This window comes from Oreochromis aureus, linkage group 15 (genome assembly GCF_013358895.1).
Source record: "Oreochromis aureus strain Israel breed Guangdong linkage group 15, ZZ_aureus, whole genome shotgun sequence".
Classification (NCBI taxonomy): Eukaryota; Metazoa; Chordata; class Actinopteri; order Cichliformes; family Cichlidae; genus Oreochromis; species Oreochromis aureus.
Window position 1 is genome coordinate 18,867,079 of NC_052956.1, and position 27,619 is coordinate 18,894,697.

Sequence of the window (27,619 nt, forward strand, 5' to 3'; positions counted from 1 at the left end):
GTATGCAGACACAGTATAGATTCAGCAATGGTTTACTGGTAAGAAGTAAAGAATGAAGAAAACACTGGAAATGAGAGCACATTCATTCAATATTTATATACTTTTAAATACACTTGAAAATATCAGATACCCTCCCTGCATACAAAGTGGATTCTCCATTTGACTGTCCTGGCTTCCATACACTGTGTCTGACAAGTGAAATGAGGCTCACATTAGTGCAGTTCAGATATTTAAAGATATGAATTAGACCCCTGATCTGAGGATAAGACAGAAAAAAAACAACCTCTAGTGAATACATTACATGATTGTTTCCATTACTTATGCTTCAGAATGGGTAAAGAAAAAGGAAGCTTGTTTTCTGGAATATCTGGAAATCATGTGTGTTTTTATTTACTACCATAAAGGCACATTTATGACTGCATATGAAGGCCACTCAAGGTAAAAAAAAAAAAAAAAAAAAAATTAAAAAAAATCAAGATTTAAAATTGTGAATTTTGATCAAACAGCTGAAATCAACAAGAACAAAGATGAAGAAATAATTCATGTAACTGTATTGCTTTATTTTTCCAGTTTAAGTTGGAAAAAAATCACATATTTGAACTCCTTCAAAATAGACTAGAATAGAATAGAATAAAATAGAATAGCCCTTTTTTGTCATCGTACTTTTGTTTGTTTTTTGTTGTTTTGTTTTTGTTATTTAAAATCAATAATTTGTAAGAATCGAGAAATGTAATTAAACATTATTAAATGTGTTTTTAGTCAAGGTTAGAGGATGACAGGTTTTATTGAAAATGAGCTGACACAATGAGTGACACAAATACTGAATACTTTTTCTATTTCAAAGTTCAAAGAGGACCTCCCCCTGATTTCACACATTCAGATATAGCGTTTTTGATATATACTACTAAAGATATGCAAATAAAGTTGTATAAAGCCTTTTGTGTTTCCTGAGAGAGTTGTGTGAACTTTGATATAAAGCCCAAACTCTGCATGAGCTGGGACTCGAGACAAATTTGAAGATGAAAAAAAATCTGACGGTCTAGAAAAGTCTTCATGATTTAGCTTTCTGCAGAAAACCTTTAAATCAACATTTACATTTATTTCTTCTGAGGAGGTCACGTCTGAGCTTTCCCCATTCCATCTATACATACAAAGATCAATAATTATTTATTAGCTACTGAGCATGTCAACCTATTGATTACTAGGCATGTAAAGTTGATTCAAAATAGATCAGCTGCAAATGTATTAAAATAAGATGCATGTTGCTGTGACTGTGGTGCCGAAGTGCAGGCAGGCATGTGGTGTTGTTGTTGTTGTTGCTGTTCTCCGTGCTGACGCCTTCCTCTGCTACGCCATGTTTTGGGGTTTTTTGCTGTGCCGATTTCACAAACATCAGAGGCTCCCTGTGAAGCTGATTTCTCCTAATGTGCTCAGAGGATCTGTGTGTCACGCTTCCTTCCTACCTTCATTTACATTTTTTGGTTCCAAATATCTCAGAAAGAGATTTGATTTGGGTTGATTTTTAATCTTGAGTAGGACCTCGTACTGTTTTTGTCTTGCGCTTTACTTATTTAAGCAATATAATTCCCCTGGCCTCAGCATAAGAAGGAATGTACTCTGCCACATGCTGTTTTTGTGCTGATGTTTGGTTGTTTTAGATGTTTAATAGTTTTTAGATAATGATGAACTGAAATTGTTGTTTTTTTGCGTTCTTTGTGTCTTTGTAACATCCCCAGTTACAAAGCAAATAGGTGAAAGGCTCATCTTCATACTCATCTTCATACTCGTCTCACACGCGCAAACATGAGGTGTGTAAAATACCTGGAGGAAACCACTTGGATCATTCTCTTTGAGGACTTCTAGACAGTACTCCATCATGCCGGTGGTCTGCCGTAGCTTCATAGTGCAGTGTGTGATCTGGTCACGTACCACCTGAACAAAACAGATCAGATGCATGAGTTGTTAAAAGCAATTATTCCGAGATGTTTAATTGCTTAATTGTAGCAGTTTCAATCAGTTTGTAAAAGTGAAAGACCTTTTACAAACTGACCTTTTCCCTGAGCCTTCCTTTGCCCCCTGTTAGTGTCTTCCCCTGCCTGCATGAGTTTATTCTCTTTCAGTTATATCCTCTTGCTTTAAAAATTTATTTCCTCATCTTTCTGTTTTGTTTTTAACTTCCTACCTTTGTTCTCTTTCCAACCTTATTGCCTGATTGAGTTCACTTACTCAATTCGCCCCATTACTGTTTTTCTTGTTAAAAGATGAGGGATTTCTACAAGACTGTCTCCATTTGTGCCTCATTTTGTTTAATGTCAGTTTGTTTTTTCTTGTTACCTTATTTGGAATTTTGGGGGTTTTTTCTGCTTTTCTCAGGTGTATCATTAGTTGTGTAATTATATATCAAATATAAGTTATTTAGGTCCCCCGGCAGTCTGTCCATTCCTTCATGTCGATTGTTGGGTTCACTTTAACAACTTTAGCATCAATATGGTTTTATATTATTATGTGTGTCCCAGCCACACTCAAGCACATCTTGGTTGGTTGTAGGACTGGACTTACTCAGGGCAGATACACATGGAGACACAACTTTCTCCTATCGCCTATTTTGTCCCTTTTGTCTTACTTCTCTCTATCACCTTTTCTATCCCTTTGAAAAAGTGCGGCTCCATAAATGTTAGAGGTTAGTATTATTTCTCAGTTGCAGTGAATAGATAGAAGAAAATAAACTGTAGAAAACTAAACAGAAGACAGAAGAAGAGAAATAATTTAACGTAAACCAGTGACACACTCTGGGGCCTGATCAACCCTGGCAGGGCCTCCTTGGATGAGGGTGTCTGGTGATAATGGCCGAAACACCCGATGAATCCAAGGTCCACTACTGACGATGTGTCCCAAATTTTAATATGATAATCTAGATCAGATCTCTAATCCCTAAACCTAACCAAGGAAAAAAAAATGGCTGATTAGCTTGGGACAAAGAGCAAAAGTTGAGGTATAACGATGTGTGCCGCTGGTAACGTTTCTGGGCTGCCTTTCCTCATAACAGCCATCCCTCAAGATTTTCTTTATTTAAAACAATGCGTTATCAGGCATTGTAACATCTAGTCCTTTTACTGAATTACAACTACGTTGTGTTCAGCAAAAATATTGCTAATTTCAGAGTGAACTTGTGAAATTCTCTCAAATGCTCAGTGTGAAAAGATTTTGTTTATTATTCAAATATGCTTTGCTTGTAACTGTGTAAACTCTGAATGATGATTCACCCTGATAAAACATGAAACCTTGCCTATGCTTATCAAATGCCTGTGAAGACAAGTTCCTGTGCAAAGAGCAACGGAAAATGCCACTTAAGCAGACGTTTAGTATAGTACGGACAGAATGTTTAGTAAGATATGCATTTGTCAGTTAAGCAATCTATATTCTGAGAACAGGCGGAGACTGCCTCCGTCTGCTGTGTAACCTACATGCCTATATAACCTGCAATAAAGAAGAGTACTGGTGTGACTGTCTCTTCAGACGCTCACCCCATGTACATGTGATTGATTATATTGTCTCACTGTGTCTCTGTTTTACTTTGGCAGCCTTCTATTTGGGAGATTTTCCTTAACATTTCTTGGTCCTTGAAGCGGATGAGACAGCCTATTTAAAGCAGCTCACAGAAAGCACCTCACCAGGTCCCGTCGGTGCGAGAAGCCCACGTTGAAGTCTGCCGGCAGCTCACATACTAGGTGTGTGATAAAACCCAAGAGCGTGAATTCGGGTCTTGGTCAACGTTTTACAAGTGGTCCGCACCGTCGGGGGCTGATCAGGTGCATCTGAAGAAACCAGCGCCAAGGTAAGACAGACTACTTTGAGATAATAAAGGTTTGCGCAAAAACGAAAACGAAACTTAAGACTCGTCCAAGACAGACTGGAAGCATTAAGCTCGTCCTGAGGACTGGTAGTCAGCTCGCCCGCAGAGGGTTGGAAGCAGACTCGTCCAAGACAGACTGGAAGCATTAAGCTCGTCTTGAGGACTGGTAGTCAGCTCGCCCGCAGAGGGTTGGAAGCAGTAAAATAAAGATTGAGCTCGTCATAAGTGATTGGTAGCTCCCCGAAAGGGTAAAATAGGCCTAGCTCGCCCACAGTGGCTGGAAGCACTACGCTCGCCTTAAGAGGCTGGTAGCGTGAACGCGCGTTAAAACTATCTGTCTTTTATTGTCTTTTTTGGTGGAATAAGTTGATTTCTACAGCACAATAAGGAGGCTGAACTATTCCACTGATTTGTTTACTGTTGGTCGCTGAAGTACTGGTGAACTGAGAGGAAGGTCGTGTTTTATCACGTAAAGGTGACACCGCTTTCAAGAATAGCTTGAAAGTAGAAGGGCGTGTCAGCTACCTCTCTCTGTTCTCGTGCCAGTGAAAGCGCCGCAGGTGTGTGTGTATTACTAAGCGCTAAATACATAAAGAAGTAAATAAAATAAGTAGAAATAAACATATAAAACAAATAAGAAAATGGGAAATAAAGCAACAAAACTCACTGCTGACGAGCAGTGGCTAGAAAAGAAATGTCCAGGCGCCGGACAAATTAGTGCATATAGATGGAGAAATCCAAAGAAAACTAAATGTCCCACGTGAGAGGGAAAATGTAGCCCCTCCGCATTAACTAAATTAAAAGAAACCCTCCAAGCAGAAATAAATACTGAAAAGGAAGCTAAAAAGAAATCAAAGCATACACAAGAGTTGTAATATTTTAAAGCATGGAAAGAGGAATGAAGTGGAATAAACAAAAGGTTAAATTAAGGTTAATTTAAATTAAAGCAATGAAACAAAATTGGGAAGACAACCAAGCTGAATGAATAGAATGCGTGAAACTAGATAATTCACACAAAATATATCAAATAAAAAAGAGAGATGCATAAGGTATATTAAGGCTGTGTCATTGTTCAGCCAAGGAAAATGTCTCCAGCTTGGGAAGGTGTGAAGCTGCAGATTCACACAGGCCTTTGATGGATACATAATAAAATATAAACTAATATACTATTGTATATTAGTAGTAAAGTAGTGTATTGTAATATACTATTGCTGTTATAAAAAAGGAAAAACAATACAATGATAACATTAATAATGACATACTATTAATAGGAAGAGGCATCTCAGTCAGTTATGATGCGAGGTGGAAGATTGTTAAAAGTAGTCTGATTCAAGCTTAAGGTTTGCTCAAAGTCAGTACAATGATATAGGAGATGAAGAAAATAAGGAAATAACTACACTAATCAGGTGCATAGAGACACTTGACCTGCTTGTAAACCTGTCATCTTAGATGAGACTTTGTTAAGATGAAGAGCAAACCTATACTAACAACTAATAAGCCAAACCCTGTATACAACAGCTAAAGCTACAGGTTTGAGAAGCTGAATAAAATGAATTAAATATGTGGACACTACCAAGCTGATGAGCAAGTTACATTTTTTTATTTTTATTTGTTTTTAGAGCAGAAGCTGCATATTAAAGGTCACACATGCAGCTGTCTGTGAGCTCAGTTTTTTTCCTCACACTTCTGCTCTGTTTCTGGCAGCAGCTTTTTCTTTTTCTTTTTGTGTCCTTGATGATGATAAAGTCCAGAGCCAGCTGAGAGCTGGGTTATCTGTTTTGTTTTATGTGACAAGGCTGAGAAATTAAAACTTAGTTTCTTGTTTTGAAAAAAAAGAAGAAAAAAAGAGAGGTTTTGTGTTTCTCAGTCAAGAACAACTACAATTTCATTTTCTGTTTTGAGACAGGATAATAATAATAATAATAATAAAACAAAGAGTGATGTTTTGTTTAAGTGTTGAAGCAGGCTAATACTGCAACATATCGTCTAGTGCATGATCTGTGAGCAATATATGAAATCATCTTATTTATCTTTAAATAAACTCCAATTATGGAGACCTGAAGTCACATGCTTAGGGCACACCCTCAGGTGAAGGCAGAAAGCTACTAAACAAAGAAAAGAAGCTATACAAAATGCGCCACAGCCACAAAACTAAGTATTCACATTCTTTCTGACTCTTTGTGAGCCTGAGTTATGACCTTGGCTCCCTGTTTTTCTGCTTCCACCAAGGGGGTGGGGTGACGCTCCCGTGGCTCTTTACTATCACAAAAAAAAAAAAAAAGACAGGCCTCTGCTCTCTGAACACAATACTCTTTTTAACTCAGCGGGTATGAAATGTCATGAAACAGTGTAACTCACAGTAAATCAGCAGTATAGGATAATACAAACCTATCTAATAAATCTAATGATTTTCACATTCTTTTAACTAAGAAGTGTGATGCAAACTAAAACTACATACTGATTACACAAGAAGTATGATGTGGCCTACAGCAGTATCATGATTCACTCATTTTTGATTACAGGTATAATGTAATATATGACAGCATAATAATCTCACAACTGTTAAGAAAATGCCCTTTTGGGTGAGACAGGCCCAGAGGCCCCATGCAAGCAAGCACTACTAACACACATACATACAATGAAGAGCAGCTTACACTAGAGCACACACTATATGTGCGCCTCTATATCTCACATTGGTGTTAAAACAGGAAAAACTTAATAGTTTTGTTATCAACTGCTGAATTTACCCACTACTGACATTTAACTCTCCAGCTTGCAGGACAATAGGTGAAACGTTTGTGAAAACAGAGAAGGAAAAATAAAGACACAGAGAGAGTCTGGTATGACCAAGCAGTGACCAGACAATAAATTTAGTTGGTAATACAATAAATTGTGAGATGCTTTCTGCTTGATTGATGCAACACAAGTAATTTACATGGGAGGAAACTCCTCATGTGATGCGACATTTAGCAGTTTGCAAGTGTGCAGCACATCAGAAGAATGACTATGAAATTACAAAGGGAAACAATTTTACTGACAAAGGATGAACAAAAAGCAGCTCCCACAGCTGAGCAAAAGAAATGGCTGAAATGCGGAGCGAAACTAAGAGATGACTTGATGATTTGTGAAGGAAAACCAATACTTCCAAAATCTCTACACAAAACAACAGCCTTAGTGACACATGGAGTTACTCTCCATGCGTCAACAGGAGGGATAGGAGATATAATCTCCAAAACACTTTTACACTCTAAATTTCGAAACTTCAGCAAAAGAATTTGTCAGAACATGCATGATTTGTCAAAAACACAATGTACAAGGGAATCTTAGACCAAAGAGAGGTCATTTTCCCACACCACCCCATCCTTTCCACACAATCCACATGGATTTTATTGAACTAAATGAATGCCAAGGCTCAAAATACGCTCTAGTGATCATAGACGTATTCTCAAAATGGCCAGAAATCTATCCAGTAAAGAAAGCAGGTGCCATTTCAGTAGCAAAATGCTTATGTAACCATTTTATTCCAACATATGGCATCCCCACTCTGATAAGATCAGATAATGGGACACACTTTGTCAATGAGGTAATCAGCAAAGTCTCTGAAGCACTAGGGTTTAACATCAAATATCACTGTGCTTATCATCCTCAAAGTGCGGCCTAGTAGAAAGGACAAACGGCACAATAAAACAGAGGCTTAGAAAATGTATGGAAGAAACAGGAAGGCCGTGGCCAGAGTGCATAGGCCTAGTAAAAATGTGGATGAGATTAACACAAGGTTCACAAAAACTTACACCTTTTGAAATCATTCATGGCAGACCATTTCCACTGCCAATCACAAGTGAACCTTTAGATAAATCAATCAGAGAAACTACACTAGCAGAATGGATGTCGAAGCTACTAGAAAACAAAGATATTGTTTTGAACAATAAACTGCCTTCTGAATCTTCTCCAGTATCTTGCAGGTTGAAGCCAGGTGATTGGGTCCTGATTCGAGTTCTCCATAGAAAGAATTGGAGCTCGCCCGCTGGGAAGGCCCATACCAAGTGCTTATCACCACACCAACTGCCTGTAAGATAGCAGAGAGACCATCTTGGATTCACCAAAGCCACTGCAAGAAAGTGAGTGACAGCCCAGACTCCTAGGCGCCGGCACCCCTACCCTCAGGTGATCTGACTGGTGAAGGGAGGGCTGATCGGGTATATCCCGCCCTCTGCTTCTTGCCAGTAGTCTACTCACCTGAGGACCTAGGTGTGTTTGGTCGCCATGAAGACTCCTGTTGTCCTCGTGGCTGTCCTCCTACTCTCAGCAGGACTCCTCATGTTTCTAGAGGATGGTACAGAAAACGAACAGCACCATCTACGGACGAGATGGACGCATGACAATTCACACCTCCGTGACATGACACAAGACCACATTCACCCATGGATGAATAACGCATGGTACCGCTACGTACATGACAGAACTAAGGGAGAGCCTATCAACACTGCATGTTACGTCTGCTCCCACATGCCATGCACTTCACCACATCCCACTTTTTATGGAAACTACATGAATAAAACACAAGCCAAGTGCGCTGCCAGCTTCACAGGCATTGGCTATCAACATAAGAAAATCATCATTGATGAGACAAGCTCTGTCATCTATGCGCTTAACCTTCTTTAGTATGTTTCAGGGACCACCCCAATACGAGGTAATCACCGTCGAAAACGCTGGATTTGACAACGGAACGTGTGACCAGCTCTTCTGGATCAACTTCAACGTGACGAATCGGAACACGTCCATTCACTTCCCAGTGTTCTTGGACCAAACCCCAGGGAAGAACCACTCCATGTGCTACCGACAAGACAACGGTAACAGACCCCTAGGCAACACCACCAACTGTAACCAAACCGCAGCCAACGGAGAGGGCGCACCTGTAAACACGTCTGCGCCCAGCAACGGCACCTACTGGGTGCAGGGAATGGCCTGGCTGTGTGGACAACGTGCCTACTTCATACTGCCACCCGGATGGACGGGCACCTGTGCCCCAGTCTTCATTTCAGACCACACCTTCAGGATGTCAGCTGTAAATGACTCTCAGACTACAAGACGACGACGAGACGTCTCCACACTACAACCACATGACCCCATCTATGGCAGTGATGTGCCAGAGGAATTTAAGCTTTGGACCACCGGACAAAAGGTCCTCCACTCACTGTTTCCATGGGTGGGCACCGGAAAGAACATGTTAAGAATTGAAACTTTGGACTACCGCTTTGGACTGTTCCTGAATGCCTCGTGCAAAATCAACAATCAACAAAATGAAGAGATTGATGCCCTGCGCGCTAACTGTGATGCAACACCGAGTCGCACTGGACATGATTCTGGCTGAGAAAGGAGGACTCTGTATACTCTTTAACAACACATGCTGTACGTACATTCCAGATAATGTTCACTCTTCCAACATGACCGACGCCTTACGCACGCTGAAACAACTCAGGGACGCTCAGCAACAGGACTATGTCACAAACACTGAGGATTGGCTTACCTGGCTGTTGAGTGGTTCCTGGAAATCTCTTTTAATAAAAGGACTGGTTTTTGTAGGAGTTCTTCTACTCCTACTCTGTTGTTTTACTTCTTGTATTTTGCCATGTGTACAATCAATGATTAATAAAGTTGTTGCAGTCCATGTGCAGGCATACCTGACACTGCCCATGGACGAAGATGATGATAATCCCCCTGACACTGAAATGCTGTGATACACCAATGTATGACGTGCTGATTAAAAATGCGCTGCAAGAAATCATGCACAGATAATAAACCAATGGTGTTTTAACTAGTGTGAAAGTTAAACAACAGGAGGGAAATGTGAAAAGATTTTGTTTATTATTCAAATATGCTTTGCTTGTAACTGTGTAAACTCTGAATGATGATTCACCCTGATAAAACATGAAACCTTGCCTATGCTTATCAAATGCCTGTGAAGACAAGTTCCTGTGCAAAGAGCAACGGAAAATGCCACTTAAGCAGACGTTTAGTATAGTACGGACAGAATGTTTAGTAAGATATGCATTTGTCAGTTAAGCAATCTATATTCTGAGAACAGGCGGAGACTGCCTCCGTCTGCTGTGTAACCTACATGCCTATATAACCTGCAATAAAGAAGAGTACTGGTGTGACTGTCTCTTCAGACGCTCACCCCATGTACATGTGATTGATTATATTGTCTCACTGTGTCTCTGTTTTACTTTGGCAGCCTTCTATTTGGGAGATTTTCCCTTAACACTCAGTAACACAAAGAGGTGGACCTAAACAACAATTTAATCTATGATACAATCAAAAGCTGTAAATGGTGTCCATGGAGTCCATTAAGATTAATTCAGTAATAATACAGTTCAGTAAGACTGGGAGGCAATGAATGAAGAAAAGTGGCACCAAGCTAAAAAAGTTCAGAACTGCCAGCTCAGGATCACACTGATTTTTGAGCTAGGCAGCAGGTTGTTATATGCACACTGGGAGTGTAATTACGGAGCAGAACATGGGCAGTTGGAACTGGCTGACACAAAAGACGAGTTAGTGGCTGGCATGCAAAACAGTCAGGGATTAATTAAAGACTGTCTGACAGCGTGACACCATAATGCCACAACTGGAATCGATCTCTTGATCTCTCATAAATTTCACAGAAACATTATCAGCCGCATCCAGACAAACGCACTTTTCTGTTTTTCATTCAGTCTCTCTCTTTCACACAGACACCAGTCGCATGCCGTCTGCTGGCTGAACCCCGAGCCAGGGGAAATGAGATTTGGACGTGTGTCACAGTCAGCCGTTTTGAGGCTAATTGAAAGTCTGCAACCTGTCATCGCTTTATTAACCTTTTGTTTTCTTGCAATCAAGCTGCACCACTTTTAACTAACGAGCAATCTTTAATCCTCAGCTCATAGTACTACTGATATCATTATACTCCACATGCAACACACACACGTCAGGTTTTAAAGTTTAAGCAAGAGATTAGACAGAAAACATCTTGAAGCTTGTCTGCATCCAAAATAATTGATTCTAGCGTTAACCAATGGCCGTCTAAATGGATCAGAGAGTTAATTAGGTGCAGTTGGGGTAATTAGTCTTCTTTTATTTGATGGTTAATGAGATCAGTTAATTATTCACCTGTCATCTGTTGTCTAAGTTGAAATATGAAGACCATGACAATTTAGGAAATTCCCTAAATATTTTCTTACATTTTTTCCGTTTACTAAGTTTTCTTATCTCACATGAAATATCCATATATTTGTATTTGATGTCATGTCACTCTCTTTTTCTTTGTTTTTCTCTTATTTGCACTCATACTGTACAAGTCTACTAAAGGTTAAAATATGCACATACTCAAATTATTTCCCAAGGGAAAATTTGTTTTTCAATTCACGTTGCCGAACCGCTTTTATCCTCCATGCAAACAACATGAAGTATGAGGCGTGACGCTTGAGTAAATCTCAGATTTATTTCAATTGCTTTCTGTCCCGCTGAGACTTGCCGTCAACTCCCTCCCACATGCTCCCGCAGCCCCGACTGATGGGCTTTTCCCGTATGTTCCTCATGAATCTGAAATGAATTTAAGGGTTCAGATATTGAAACACGGTAATTGAATGCACCTCATTGGAGGTACATCTCACAGCCTCTTCAGCAGACACTGAATCACATTTCACTTCAGGTTAGAGCAAAAATATTTTTATTGACATCTATTTTCAGTACACTTTAGACTAAATGTCAAACTCATAATGTAGAGCATAAAAAAGCACTAAAATACTCATAAAACCTTCTTGGCTGTATACAAGAAATGAAATGCTCATCATGCTTGCTATTGGGCTTTTTCTTTTCTACTTGTGTTGGAACTTTTTAATAGAATCTTGCTTTTAATTTTGATTAAATGACAAAGACAGCACTTAGCCTCTTACAATAATGGTCAGACTTAAAGATATTAATCAGCAGCACAAAAATGGCAGGTTGGACTTTTTTTAAAGGCTTCTGACTGTAACAACTGAGATCGGATGACATGTGACCCCAAGTACATGTGCATAAGTCAGAGAAGTGAACTTTAATCCATCATCTTTAATCCATACGTCAGTTTTATGGCTGAAACTACAATATTTGTGTACTATTAAACCGTCTTTGTCAGAACTATATCATTATAGCCCTCGAGTATTTGAGTGTGAGAACATCTAGTCTATATTTCTTTAAAGGTTTTTATTTGATGATGGAAAATCAAACAGGCCTCTTTATCCTGTAAAAAACAACAACAAAAAGCTTAGTTATTGTTTGAGTATTTTATGGGGTTTGTTTGTTTCCTGGTCAAATTTTTATTCTCTGCCTTCTAAACCCCTCTTACACAATAATCACAATGAGATTTATGTGATCCTCTCAACTCTACACTCAACTCACATGTTCATTCTCAATCTTTCACTATCCCCCTTTTCCTTGCATTCAACTCAATCTTGCAACTAAACTAATCCACAGCTTCAAGATTTCGGCCCTCACGTTTTCGTCACAACACAATCTATTTAGAAATGAAAATAAGAACAGCCGGGAGAGAGAATGTAATATCCCAAGATCTGGAAACACAAATATTTCCAAAACATCATTTTGACATTATAATTGTACATTTTTTTACTACTTTTTTTAACTCAATTCTTTAACCATTTTCTGAATGACTCTTTTTGATGAGTACCTTTAGGCCCAGTACTTTTTCAGTTTCACTTGAATAAAGATGTAGAATCAGTACTTTAACTTTTGCCGAAGTGTTTTTGGAACACAAGCAACTGGACTGGACAGTTTTTCACAATCCAGCAAATATTTCTGTAGGTGCATTGAAAGAAAAAAAATGTTGCTTTTAAGGGATTAAGCTTTACAATCATCTGCCTGAGTTGGTTAAGACGATCTTTTAATGTGTGTGTGTGTTATTTATTTATTAATTTAATTCAAATAATTAAATTAATAAATACATAAATTTCCTTTTGGAAAAGGAAAAAAAATAGGCCAAATGGTGAGTTCACAGAGGATCTTCAACAGCCTATTGCTTGTGCTGGTACTTTTAAACTGCAATTATAAATAGTGTTATATTCTATATTTGCCTGGTGACAAAAAAAATACAAACACAATCTGTGTTCAACGCAACAATGGATGTATGGAAAAGATACACTGCTTGTATCTGAGAAGTGGGTGTAGTGTGAAAACCTGCAAATAACGTGCAAAATGACACTTTAATATTTGACATGCCTTAATACCTAAATGACTCCGAGTTCACACTATGGTGTTGTGAAATGTGAGCTGCTACTTTTTGGGCCTGTGGGTGGAAGCTGTGAGACTGATACGAAGCTGCAATATATACACATGCAGTCTCAAACTGAATGTGGCTTTCTGTGAGGTTGTATGAGTACCAGTCATACTCACAGGCCATCCAAAAAGTACTTTGGTCAGGTTGAAAGTACTTAGCATGTATCAGAAAGTATCTGTGTCTTTGCAATAGTTGCATTACATTAGCTGATTCGTAATTATTAACTTAGTACTCCACCCTCACATCCAACTATGACCAGATCTGGCTCCAAACAGCCAAAATGTAAAAGCGATAATGAATCAAGGCACCATAATGGCTGCATCGGTCTTTTGTAATTATGTTATATTCTGGCTTTGAGTGCCTCAGCACAGCCATAAAACCAGTATGATGCTGTAGCGAGTATCAAGCTTCATGATTCAATATTTTGGTGGAAAAACATTCAATGGAACACTGTGGACCTTTACAGAGACATTAAAATATATATATTTTTCACTCCGTTAGTAAAAAACATAATGAGTTTGGCGTAAATTTACCTAAAAGTATGTTTTGTTTTAAATCAGTTAAATTAATGTAATTTTAAGGAGAGGCAACACCGCAAATGCTTATCTATCCAACTGTAAAGTCAGTACTCTTCTCACCATGAAGAGGAGCCTCTAGTTAAACTGCTGTATCAGTTAATCAGTATTTATTGTAGTGAAGATTTTAATATTGCTTTATCGGCGTTCTACAACCAGCTATTCTTCTCTTATTCCAGCTCCCTTGCAGCCTGCGGCTCTTTGCCCTCTGGCTAAATCTCGATCCCCAGCCTCCAGATAATGACAACAGCTGTCCTTGGGGCTTCCATCCAAATACCCTCCACTCCTCCTTCCCCTCCTCTTCCTCACCCCTCCCCAACCAGCAGCCAGCCAGACGGTCAGTCGGTCGGCGGGCACGTTGAGGCCGGGCAGGCATCCATGTGATGCATAAACTCAGGGTGGATTTACAGAGGCAAATCATGAAAAAAAAGACTAAGCTGCTAGAGAGAATTTATTCTGGTAGCGAGCTGAGGCAGCAATTTCTTTCTGGTACTTAAATTCCTGAAAACATACTTTTCTAATCAGCATCTCGCTATTGATGAGGATCTTTGTGAGCGTCTGATTTTAAGCTAAAGTTAGATCAACAGATTCACATCAGCTAATCTACTCATAACGGTGGGGCTGGTGATATGTAGATATGGCCATAAAGGACTGGAAGAGGAAACGAGAGGTGCAGTGTGATTCACTGTTGCAGATTTGCTTGAAGAAAACTGATAAAGCACAAAGAGACATTAGAAGACAAGCAGACATCTAGATTTTAATGATTAAAACCCTTTTTAGCATACATATTGTGCCTTTTTTGAACATGTTTAATAAAAATCTGGAGTCTTTTTAGATTATGATTTCTCAAATTCTCCCCACACCAGCTGTTTTACCCACTGCTGATTTATATCAGGAGTCGACTTTACTGAGAGGTGGGAGGAACAGCGATCATCAACCAAGCTTACCTTTAGTTTGTACTCCTTCTCCTTGGTAACTTTCGTGAGCAGTTTGGCTTTCTGTCTGGTCAGCGCCTCGATCAGAGAGTCACACTGAGCCACGAGGCAAGCTTCAAACTCCACACCGTTCTCCTGAAGAAGAAAGACGAACGCAACAGAAGCAGCACAGTCGTTATGAATTGATTAAAGAAAGTGAACAAGTAATATTAACTCATGAAACCACCATGTTTGGCTTCCCTGCCAAAATAAATCTACATTAAAGTGTTCTAAAGTCAGCATCGTTATGGGTTTGGATCACAAAAGCAAAGCACTGAGACGAAAATAGATCACTTGGCTTGTTTTTCTTCAATTAGCAGCACACTGTTTGTTACCGATTCATTTAGCCCACCACATTTTGTCCTATTTTTGCTTCAGCTGCAAAACCACAAATAAATACAGCGTTAATTATTTCAATATGCCGCACATAAAAGCAAACCTTTCATCGTATTTACCATCCATTTGTACAACCATACTCTCCACCATTTTTCCCTCAAGATGCAACACATGAAAACGCCGTCCTGTCACTTATAATTGTGGTTTTGTGTTTCAATTTACTAATATTCCCTGACAGTTAGCAGCTTTTTCTTTGGGCCAGCAAACAGAATGCAATGATAGAGTATAAGCAGATATCTGCAGCTGAAAAGGCTTCATTGCATTACGCTTGAAATTCAAAAGCGTTCTTCAGATGATTAAATTGCAAAAGGGTGGGAGTGGAGAGGAAACGCTCAGTGCATGATGGCTGTGTTAGGTTAGCGTTAGTTTATCTTCATATCAGAAGAACACAGAAGGCAGGGCAAGCACGACAAAATCTGCAAATACAGCAGTATGGGCTCAAAATGTGGTCATAAATATTTTGTACTTGTAAATCAGTTTTGTATGTGTAAAAAGAATTTGTGCGTGCGTAAAAAGATTTGTATGTGTAAAAAGATTTTGTGTGTGTAAAAAGATTTGTATTTGTAAAAAGAATTGTGCGCGTAAAAAGATTTGTATGTGTAAAAAGAATTTGTGCATGCGTAAAAAGATTTGTATGTGTAAAAAGATTTGTGTGTGGACTTAGCCAAAAACCCCCTGCAAGTTACAAGTACGAATTTTGACCCTATTTTTCTTCCTGTCATCTGATTGGTCAATGTCATGTCAATCACAAATGTAACAATCCAATCAGAGGACAGATGGGTTTGGCTGTCGGAGGGGCACTTTTTGAACTGCAGGTCCTTGAAGGAATAAATGCCCTTTACATGCCAACCCAGCGTTTTCCTTCCTCACCACAAAGGAAAACAGTCTGTGGTCGTCCGAGTTTGGTGATTTTTGTGTCACAGGTCTACGTGCTTTATACAGGGACTTCCACAGGCTTTTCAACAGCGCTGCGGACCGTGGGGGGGGGCAGTGTTTTGGAAATGACAGTCTTCATTACAAAGCTTTCTTCGTTATGAATTAGCATACATGTTTTTATTGAACATTTGAAGAACTAGCAAAAAAAACAGAAACTGTTGTAGAGGACATAAAGTCAGAGATAGAAACGACAAGGAGCAGGTGCATCTAGTACAGGTAGAGCTGCTGCAAAACCCACAGAGCTCAGCAGCCAGCGCAACAAATTCTGGATCCTTTGCTTTTAGTTAGCAGTTAGCATTAGCAGCACATCCTGCGTCTGATGTGAAAGGACCTTTATGCTGCGCACTGTGACTCACAGCAATGGTCCCGGGTCAGCCCTGACTTTGTGTTAAACTAATCCTAAAGTAATAATGGTATTTCTAACCACTGACATACCACAACTTTATCCTTTCAACAGCTGCTGAAAGTAAGGGGACCTAGCTGCTATCGGATATTTATATAGAGATCCTCCAGCTTCAAACTGTATTACCCTTCAAGGACCTGCAGTTCAAAAAGTGCCCTCCGACAGCCAACCCCATCTGTTCTCTGATTGGATTGTTACATTTGTGATTGACATGACATTGACCAATCAGATGACAGGAAGAAAAATAGGGTCAAAATTCGTACTTGTAACTTGCAGGGGGTTTTAGCTAAGTCCACACACAAATCTTTTTACACATACAAATCTTTTTACGCACGCACAAATTCTTTTTACACATACAAATCTTTTTACGCACGCACAAATTCTTTTTACAAATACAAATCTTTTTTATACACACACAAATCTTTTTTACACATACAAATCTTTTTTACGCACGCACAAATTCTTTTTACAAATACAAATCTTTTTTACGCACGCACAAATTCTTTTTACACATACAAATCCTGATTTACAAGTACAAAACTGATTTACAAGTACAAAATATTTATGACCACATTTTGAGCCCATACAGCAGGGACTAAATCGAAAGCATTACAAATACAGCACACATAGGCTGGTGGCTGTTTTGAACTTATTATGCAAATCCCTATTTGTGTAACAGTTAAAACAGTGGCATGTAAACATCACTCAAACGTTGGTAATTGAAAAATCAAATATGTGTGCAACTGTAATTTAGGACCCAAATTCATAATTACTCAGCTATAACTCCAAAGAAATCAAATTAGGTAAACACGAGACGCCAGAGGAGGGAAACTTGCAGCGCACAGAGGATAAGAAACATTACAACGTGACAAAGATAAGACTGAGACTATTTAAAAACAGGGAGAGGACGAAGACACGTGCGAAAACAGTCAAGGCAGTCAGAAAAACAGGAAGTCAAAAATGAAGACACCAGAGAAAAAACTGTTAAATTAAAACCGAAAAAGCCCAAAGGAGAAACTCACAATAACACAATACAGATAAATGAATTTCAAAATATTAAACTTGGATATGTTGAGTGTTGTTCTTGTTGCTTTTGGTTTTCATTTCCAACGGACTGGAAGCTTGTCAGCATATCATTTGAGATGTTTTGTAGCATTTAAGATGTTGATAATTAAGATGCTTAGAGTTTCTTTAACAGTCCCTCTAAGAACAAAGCAAAACTGTGTCATTTAGTTTTTCCTTCCAGTAGATATAAAAACAGGTTGTAAATGAGGCAATGATCCAGAGCGGAGTTTTATCTCCCTACAAAGCCCACTTGATAATGAGATAAGGGTTCAGTAGTGATTTCCAATCGAGGTTCCTCTGCTCAGTCACTGTTTGGAGCCCGAGGAGCACTGGAGATATTTCTCCTCAGTCCTACATTTTACTTTCTCTTTACCCATCTAGCTCCTTTTTTCCTTGTCTCAGACAGAGCAGAGTAAAGATAAGACTGCTTTTTTTAAAGCTAAATCCTCTTCGTTTTGTAATAAGACTCTTAATGCCCACTCATGGTGCTGTAGGAGGATATATCAGTGCAGACAGTGTGTAAAAACGTGTGTGTGCTTTGTGTGCATGACTGGTAGACGCTGCTGGAGAGATCAGCTGCATGGTAATGCTGTCTAGAGGGAAAGCTCACACAAATGCACACATTTGGATGGTATGTTTTATTTTTAGTTTATTGATTCTATGGATTCTCTTCTTTGCTGCTGAGTGTCGAGTCCAAATGTTGCTCTGTGAGCTTACTGTACATTACCAGGGAGTTCCCCAAAGCACGATCAATGCAGTCTTAAAGCACAAGTGGTAATGTAGAGTAAATTTTACAAACAATATCTACATGTGCAGAAATGATCAGACATCTCAGTTGTGGTGCAGCCAGACTTCTGTCTCATCATGCTTATGGAGAAACATCTAAACAAAGCATGGAAGCCCTGAAATAGCTCTTTAATAGACAGTTTGCCTCTAGAAACAGCAGATTTCAGTAGATTTCCTGAATAACTAAATATATAATCTATCACTGCACTCAGAAACTGCCACATAAGCGATATTAAAATAATCCAAAATGAGTTGCATTTAGAAGGTAGCTTTAAACTAAGGCACTAAGGGGCTCGAAGTATCCATGAAAATATCCTCCACATCATTACATAAGCACAAGCACCCTGAAGCCACTTCAGAGTCACTTACATCCCCTGTCTTCCTCATTCTGATGCTCAGTTTCAACCTCATCAGTTTAAGATGAGTTCCTGTCATGTGATTAGCTGGCTATATATTTGCATTAATGAGCAGTTCATCAGGTATGTCTAATAAAGTGGTCAGTGAGTGTCTATTTCATCATTAATGGTGGCTTAACAAGTCCAGCACATGCTTTTTAATCTAGTCATTTGCTTTGACGACCCCTTCGTCATCCAGAGATCTCTGGTTCATAGTTCTGCTGTGCTTTGTCACGCGAGTCCTGATCAGAGGGCGATGAGCTGCATGAGATGTACCCGAACCTGCTGCGCTCAGCTACAAAAGCTCCTTCATTCCTGACAGCCACTCTCTGACACTCTCAGGGGAGGATACCCTCTGCATGAAACTGCACTAGCATGCAGTTTGGTTTCTTTTGCTCTCCACAGACATCCACCCATCCAACATACTCTGTAGTGCTGACTTGCTATAAGTCTCACTAACTTACTAGTAAATAATTCCTACTTCCTTAAGGTCCCATTTTGTGTCTCCCATTCCTAGTCAAAGTCTTTGTTCAGTTTGCTTGCAGAGATTTATTATCCTGAGGTTTTTTGTTTGTTTTTTAATGACATTATTTGTCACATATGATGAAATCCCCAAATTCTGCACTAACAAATGCTATTCTATCCTTAAATTCATCCAGGCTATCTTTATGGAGTCGTTAAATCTCTCAGAGATTCATTTTATGCAAACACAACAAAATGAGCTAATACCCAGATGTTTCCAGTGCCAAAGTCAGATGTTTTGTATGCCTAATCACACACATGCAGCTGTTGCAGCACTACTTTACCCTATTTATGCATTTGCTCATGACATAGATCAGTCATTCATTGGCCACAAAACATCACCTGCCAAACATAACATTCTTGGAGAAATAGAAGATCTTATTTTTCTGTTGGAAACAGTTTCATTCCTCAGAGGAAGGGTAATAGCTGACATTTGAGTTCTGAGATTTTTCTGTTCTCACCTCCGTACAAAACTTGAAGAAACAAAACAAAACACTGATTTATTCTTATTTCTCAAATGGTCTTGTTTTTGTAACCCCCCCCCAAAATAAAAGGTTACTTACCACTGATATTTTGATGTGAACAGATCCTTCCTTTTTGTTTTGCCATTGCATTGCATTGTGGGATACAGTTGCTAATGTTATGGCCCAGTCACACTGGAGTAAAAGCAAGCTGGCAAACTCTTTGCAACTAAGAAAACTCGGTGGTTTCCCAGTGATTGCATTGATTCTTTTCACATTCAGCAAATGAGTGCAAGTAGTTGCAGTGGCCATTGCTTTCTCTCATCCTCTGGGTAATCACTTGGTCGTCTGGTTGCTCAGAGGTTGAGCGTGGAAACTTTTGATTACAAAGCAGTTGCACAAGTTGGAGAAAATTTCAGTTAATCTCAAACTGACTGCAATCATTTTCAGATCGATTGGTAAAGATTTGCAATAACTGACAAATGTAGATGGATTGACAGCGCATGGCAACCGATCGGTCGGTATGCATCAGTTCATCAAAAGACGGGTTGAGATGATGTGAGCTTTGTGACATGCCACATTATTCTGCTGGAAGCAGCCATCAGAAGGGTACTTACATGTTCAGTAACAATATTCAGGGTAAGCTATGGTGTTTAAAGGGGTAATAAGGGGTCCAAAGTGTGCTGCAAAAATATTTCCCGCCAGCAGCAACACGAACAATTGATACAGGGCAGTATAGATTCATATGTTGTGCATTCAGAGATCCCTTTTTGCATAGTTTGGTTGTAACAAGTAATTTGAGTTGCTGTTCAAAGCTCGAAGAAGTCTGGCCATTTTCTTCTCTCAACTTCATGGCAATCAGTTGGTCACTGTGAGTACTTATGGTCGGTTACTGAATGAAAAAAACATTCAGCGTTGTACTAGGAAGTTGATACTAGAAGGAAGCTTTTTGTGAAGAAAACTGCCCATCACTGATGTGACTATCATGCTATTAAGCCATCATGACAAACCTTTGATCTATACTTATACCTAAATTTACAGATTGGATTACTAACAGCATATTTTATGTTAAATTAAATATAAAGGTGTGTTGTTACCTGTATCTGCTGAAGCATGTTTTTGAGTTGAACCAGGAACTCCTTGGCATCTTTAGCTTTGTCAGAGACGCCGTTCAGCGCCTGGGAAAGCTGACACTGCAGAGACAAACAGAGAAAGAAGATTTAGAATGATTAAGATGCCTCAGAGTAAATGTGAGTTTTTTACTGATGGATGTAGGATGTAGACATTCACTGCTGTACCTCTCTCCTTACGATTTTAACCAAAAATTTCAAATTCAGATTTATCTATCAGTCGATGGATCAACTGAACACCCAGATGCATCTCTCAGGTCCTGTTTTAGCTCCTTGCACAGTAACTATGCTGACAGTATATGTATATGATTATTTAGCTTAAGTCTACCTTAGGGTTTAAAAACTCCATTGGAACAAACAAAAATACGCTTTCAGATATTTTCTCTGATGATTTCACAAGAGTGCATCTTTTATTTAATGATACTATGACTGCTTAACCCAGTCCAGCTGTTTAACTGCCACATCAGGATATTAGCTGAAAAAAATAGGAAAATAATAAAATAAAATAAAAAGAAAATATCTATACAATCCGAGGAATATACCAGGAACCACTCAGGAACCAGTTCAGTATTTGTGTGTTTATCAGTTGTTTGTAACTAAGAAAAAGCAGGACAAAGGAAACACACACTGTTAAACACACACACACACACACACACACACACACACACACACACACACACACACACACACACAACACATGCCAAGCTGTGATGAATCTTCTCTGCTGTGGCTGCACCCACGTGTCCCACCTGCTTACTCTTTTTCTGGATGGTAGTCTCATGAATGGACACACACACACACACACACACACACACGCACGCACGCACGCGTACACACACACGTGTGAGAGAGCTAGAAGGCAATATTAAAGGGGTAGACTGCCATTTTTGTTACTTTCAGTCATAAATAACAGCTGTATTTGCTAACTTATGATGTATGCTGATTGCATACATTAAATAAATCGATTAGCTCAAGTATAGCTGCAGATATGACAGAAAAGCCAATAACAAAAAAATCTTTACTATCATCATTACTATATTATTTAAGTGCTATGGTAAGTTTATACAGTGAACCAGCAGCTTTCAATTTATATGATTTGTGTAATCTCTTTGGCTTCCTTCCTTCCTTCCTTGAACCCAACCACTGATTTCTCTTTTTGGACGTTTTTATTTACTATGACTGTTCACATGTAAGACTGCGGTGTTGGATGCCTACACTTAGATTTTCTCACATCAATAAAAACATGTTTAGGCTAATTTATGCAGTAGTTCCACACGATCTCACAATCAATGATCATGTAGGAGTATGGGTAATGTAAAATTACACAGTTCTTTTTCATTATTATCCATCCTGTGGTAAGCTTTCCTCCACCCACCCCAACAGATCTTATCACCGTCCACCCCTCTAATGTGTGCGTGCTGCTTGGAGTCAGGAGGAGGGACATGTGGAGGTTATGGTTCACAAATCACCCCAATGCTCTTGTGAAGCTCCTCGTTGCTCCTCACCAAGAGGCCATCTGGCCCAGCAAGCTGTCTGGCCTAAATGCTTGTGTGTGCGTGTTTGTAGATGCGTGTGTGTGTGTGTGTTTGCATGCCAAGATGCTAACAAGGGGATGACGGATGTGCCATATGAGTGCTGTCCTGGCACATCCCCTACTCTTATTCGTCCCATCTGGTTCTTCATTCACTTTGACTTCAGCACTTCTGATCAGGTCAACATTCTGCTGATACGTCCATCTTCCAGCCTTTCTGCTCTTTCATTGACTACACATGGATATCTTTTTATTCAACATTTCATTTCTTACCCCAAAAATTAGTGGGTTAATAGAATTATGTGGAGCTGGAATGTGTCCCACCCTGCTTTGTCAGTAAGGACGAAAGACACAAAGAAGGAACGGTACCAGGCCGGGCACAGATTTCTCTGTTAGTATTCCAGAAAAGATGTGGCCAAAAATGCAGCATGAAAAACAACAAAGAACTGAGACAGAAACAGAAACAGAATAAGACAACTGCCAATAAAGAAATCATTATTCTAGCTGCAAATACAGGTTTGTCTTTTAAAACAGCCCAAAATGCCGAGGATGCTCAGTCCAAAAGGAATATTTTCCTTTGTCTTTAAAATGACTTGAATATATCAATAGTAATTAATCAAAAACAAGCAGACTGTGGGGCAGAATGAACCAAATAGAAACAGAGACTCTTAAATACAACTACACATATAACAAACACAAAACAGGTTGACTAGGTTGTTTTTAAGATAAACTTTACACCTCCTCCCAGCCAGCTATCAGTCCATCCTGCATAGCAGCACCATATTATTTCTTTTCTCGCCTATAAACAAAGTTTTTTGTTTGAAACTGAAACTGTCTCAAACATAAAATGAAGAACCTCTTTTCATTCTAAAATTCAGTGTTTTGTCAACCCATCATCATCCACCCTGACATCCTTCCTTCTCCCTCGACCGCCACTACGGTCTCTGCAGAGTGCTGTCACCAAAAAATCCAGAAAAAACTGCACGTACAAAGGACAGACTCGGAAATGCAGAATCTGTAAACATACGACTATTTTAGATACAAGACGTTTTTGTGCTGCTTTAGGGTTTCTAATGCGATTACTCAACTAGGATCTGTACTCCAGACTAGTCGTGATATGCAGATATGTACTGTAAACTTAAGAAATTCAAATAGGAAAAATGTTCAGATTTCAGCAGCTCTAAATAAAGAGCACAATTTACACCATTCTGTACATTGGTGCTCAAAGGTCAGCGAGATCTAATGAATAATGTATAAATGACATTTTTGGAGAGAAGGCCTTTACATGTGATGATAATGGAAAACTGTACCTGTAGAAATGAATTCATATTGTTGCATTCATTCATGAAAAAAGAAGTACTTGCTTGAGGCCTCTTTCAAAAGACCTTGACAGACTAACCCTGGGTGTAAATTGTAAATGAAGCTCATTTACACTGAGCTCTTCCAGTCATATTGACCTCTCAAAGCATCAGTCAGATATTCGATGTGTTATGCGGACATTGGAAATATGTGAAACAGTAAAGCCACCTTTACTCCTTTATTCCTTCATTAGATTTGATATCATATACTTTGTTTAGTAGTTTTTCTTTACAGTAAACAAGCACATATTGTAGTGAATCTGGCTGCAATGTTTTGTTTGTCTATATTCTCAACTCTCTGTTGTTGCTGTTCGCTCTTATAGTGACAGATTTTCTTTGTCTATTGTTTAACATATCACATAGAATTTTTGTAACTGCTAAACTTAACTAAGCTATTGTTTTATTAAATGGGCAGGAATTCAGCTGGACACATGACGCTTTCAATTTTCAAAGTTTAAATTAAGTGTTTTTCTTAGACCCACAAACCAATTTCCTGATATTTATGAGGCGCCTCTTTCCACCAAGCCTGAATATTCTGTCATCACAGTGCACTGGTCTAAATTTGGCTACAGTCATGATGCATGAACCAACAGTAGACTCCAGTAAAACTCTGTGTAACAGAGTTGGGATGTGACAAGTTTGCCCTGCAGGAAAAGGACTTAGTGACTCAGGGAAGAGATTTGGGGGGACAAAGAAATATAGAAACTCATGTTGGAAATGAAAAGAGAAAAATAAGAGATGAGGAATAGATTTTATCTCAGCAAGGATCAACACACCTTCAGAGAAGGACTCTACATCCAGAAATCCAATTTCTTCTCTCTTTTGTTTCTTTTGTTCTCCTCCTCTTGACCTTTTTCATCCTTTATGAGTCCTCCAAATGGAAATGTCATTTTTCTTTTTCTCGCTGTCAGCACCCCTCAGCTCTGCTCTCAGAGACAAGTGCTATTATCTCATTATCTTATTATAGGAGCAATGCAGGACCATTCATTCAGTCCATGACATTCAGAGAAACCAGTGACATTCATGGGGGTGCAGCTGTGTTGGTTTACAGAGAGGGTTCAGCTCAGGATGCAGGAGAAGGCATGGTAAATGGAGATGAACTGCTTAAGAGGCAGCCGGTAACTGCAGAACATGTGGAAAACTGGAAAAATATTTGAATGTTACAGGGAAAAAAATCCAACCCTGGATCTGTGAGTGTAGATATGCTCCACTACAACCAATGTGGGGACACATGAGCCAAGTTTTTCTGTGTAAACAAGATATCTGGGTCAAGACTTCCCGTTTCAGCTGCCAGGCTTTGTTTACAAATGTAGATATATATGTATATATTTTTGAAAGCCAAGACCCATTAGTTCTGAGACTGCATTTCAGCACATGTCCTCTTTTGCTGCCTGCTCAAATGTGACTGGACAATCTTGTACTTTGCTTTTGCAAACATATGTTTACATAAATCATGTATCACAGGCTTGTTCTCCTCGTTTCCAGCTATACCTGGACTATAGTAGCTTTGCATGACTCACAGATCCAAACTGAACGTGGGTGCAGTCCCTCGGTGCAGCTCAGCCTTAAAGAGAAATCTCTTTTGAATGGCTCACCAACATATTTGGAAATATAAGCAAATTCTCTGTCTTTGAAATCACACAGATCCAGGGGTATAAAAACTTGACGTATAATATAAAATACAGTGACGCTTGCCCAAACTTCTACAGGTGATTAATAGTTAAAACTAAGTGAAACTGCATGATTTATTCTGTCTGCAAAGATTACTTCTATCAGATGTGACCAGATCGATTTTTCTAACTGAAACTCATCTACACTTTGGTCACAGCTGCAAAGACCTCAGGTGAAAGTTTCACGAGCAGACGTGCAGAGACAGCCGATAAATGCAGAAGTTTGAGAGTTTTTCATTTATCCAAACTCTGGTGAAGTTAAGTCAGGTCAGTTTGCCCCAGTGGCTTTAATGTAAAGATACATACAGAGATAAACACAAGCTGGTTTACAACACTGGTGTTGATTGTTTTTATCATCATTCTTTGGTTGAATCTCTACCAATGCAAATGAAAAAAAATCCCAGAATTGAATCAGATATTATGTTTGTGGTGTTTGTTTCTTTAATGTCTTTAAATTTTGTTAATGCTAAAGAGACTGCAGTGTTGAGAGAATACACAGGAGAACAATAGGCAGCTCTTATGCATTTGGCTGTCAGCCGGGGGAATGCTTGATTATGGGGATGACCTTGCCAAAATGACACCCATGGGACATTGAGTAGAGAGAGAGGAGGGCCTGAACCTCCCCTTTTACTTCCCCACCTCCCATTTTATTTCTTCTCATTTGCATTTATAAGCCTTTATATCCTCCTCAATTTCTGTTTTCACTTCCACATGATCATAAATCCTTCAGTAGAGGTTCGAATATTGGGCCACATTTTTAAACTTTTGACAGTTTTCATGTCCATAAAAAGTATATCCTTGAGTGGATCAACACCACACATTTAAGCATGCTGCAGCTGAATTCATGCTGACAAATCAAATCGCCTCCTCTTCACTAAAAGCTTTGCTATCTTATGCTCAAAATTTAGTGAAAGAGGTCTCCGGCTTTCTCCGCCTTTTTCTTTTCATGTAGAAACACAGCATCACTGCATCTTAAATTAAACATCAGGACTGGTCAATGCACTGCCCTGGTCTTTGGAGATCCCTTGCATAAAGAAAGGAAAAAGTTGCACAGATACCATGTGAAGCGGAGGAGGCAGACTGCGGGGTGAGATTGTCTGCAACCAAGAGCCAGTTCCTGATATATTACAGAAGAAGCAGCCGCCTCCACTCTGAACGTCACAGCACACACACACTGCTCTGTGCCGGGTGTCACTCATTTACACCACATGGATGAGTAAAAATATTTTCTGTAGTTTTATATTTGTCTGGCACACAAACCACCCACATTATTGCACTTTTATGAGAGTAAAATTCAGTTTAGAGCACCGGACTTTCAGGTAGTTGGGTTAAAGCAAGCACAGGGGTAGCAGAAAACTTTAGAGGGATGTGAGTTTCTCATCAACAAGATTACCTTTGACAAGGTAAGCCAACCTTTCTTTCATTGCATGGCTGCACCAAGCTCTGCTGTTCCACATTAATTGGTCTTTCAATCAACTACAAGCTGTGACGAGTGGAAGGAGAAGCACTTTAACAGCAGAGTGAGTTTTGATGTTTCTGCCACTGCCGCTCGTGAGAAGACTGCATCTTACTGCCAAAGACTTCTACCAGCCGTGGATTTTGTCGCTTTTATTTTGATGCCACTGACTCTTGTTTTGTATTTTCTGTCATCAGCTGAAGTTGCTTTCTCTGTTCCTGTGACCCGTTTATTTTGAAGTCCATCAGTAGTTCATTTCTTCTCTTCAGGATTTTCCACACCACCACACTTGATCTACCCATTTTCTTCTCAACTGCCTTTTTGGGTTTTCCCTTCTCACTGTGGAGCTATTTTCCTGTCACACTCAGTTCTCTTTATTTTGTTTGCCTTCAGGCTCCAGTTGTGCCCTTTTTTGTGTGTGTGAACAAACAGTCCAAAAGGAAATACCTGGACACATGACGTATAGAACGCTTTTCTACAGTTAGTAAGAAATATTGGTTTCTTTTATTTCACAATCCTCTTTTGAGCACTAATCTGTTTCGCATTCCTCTAACATACTGTTGGAAGGAACTGTTAATGTTCGCTGAAAAATGAGTTTAAATAGGACGTGACAAAAAACCTCTAGTGGCCATTTGGGGCCAAAAAGCAAGTGAATCCCTGTAGACTCCCATGTTAGCAGAAATAAACATCTTTACAGCCTTCTACAAAAAGCAGTTTTGCTCTGATGCTAATTTCCACCTTTAAAAACACTGTAAACACTTTTTATACATTAGCATAGTAGCATGGCCACTTTGAGTGACA

The 27,619-nt window shown here is 39.2% G+C and overlaps 1 protein-coding gene across 1 annotated transcript in view; it reads right to left on the minus strand.

Annotated features, from left to right (window-relative positions):
• Positions 1-27,619, minus strand: part of LOC116328691 (E3 ubiquitin-protein ligase TRIM9) — a 62,073-nt gene that overhangs the window by 17,550 nt on the left and 16,904 nt on the right. The window contains exons 2-4 of the mRNA XM_039598800.1: positions 20,771-20,866; positions 14,683-14,805; positions 1,822-1,932 (exon numbers count right to left, since the gene is read on the minus strand). Coding sequence (XP_039454734.1) covers positions 1,822-1,932; positions 14,683-14,805; positions 20,771-20,866 — 330 coding nt within the window. The remainder of the gene's footprint in view (positions 1-1,821; positions 1,933-14,682; positions 14,806-20,770; positions 20,867-27,619) is intronic.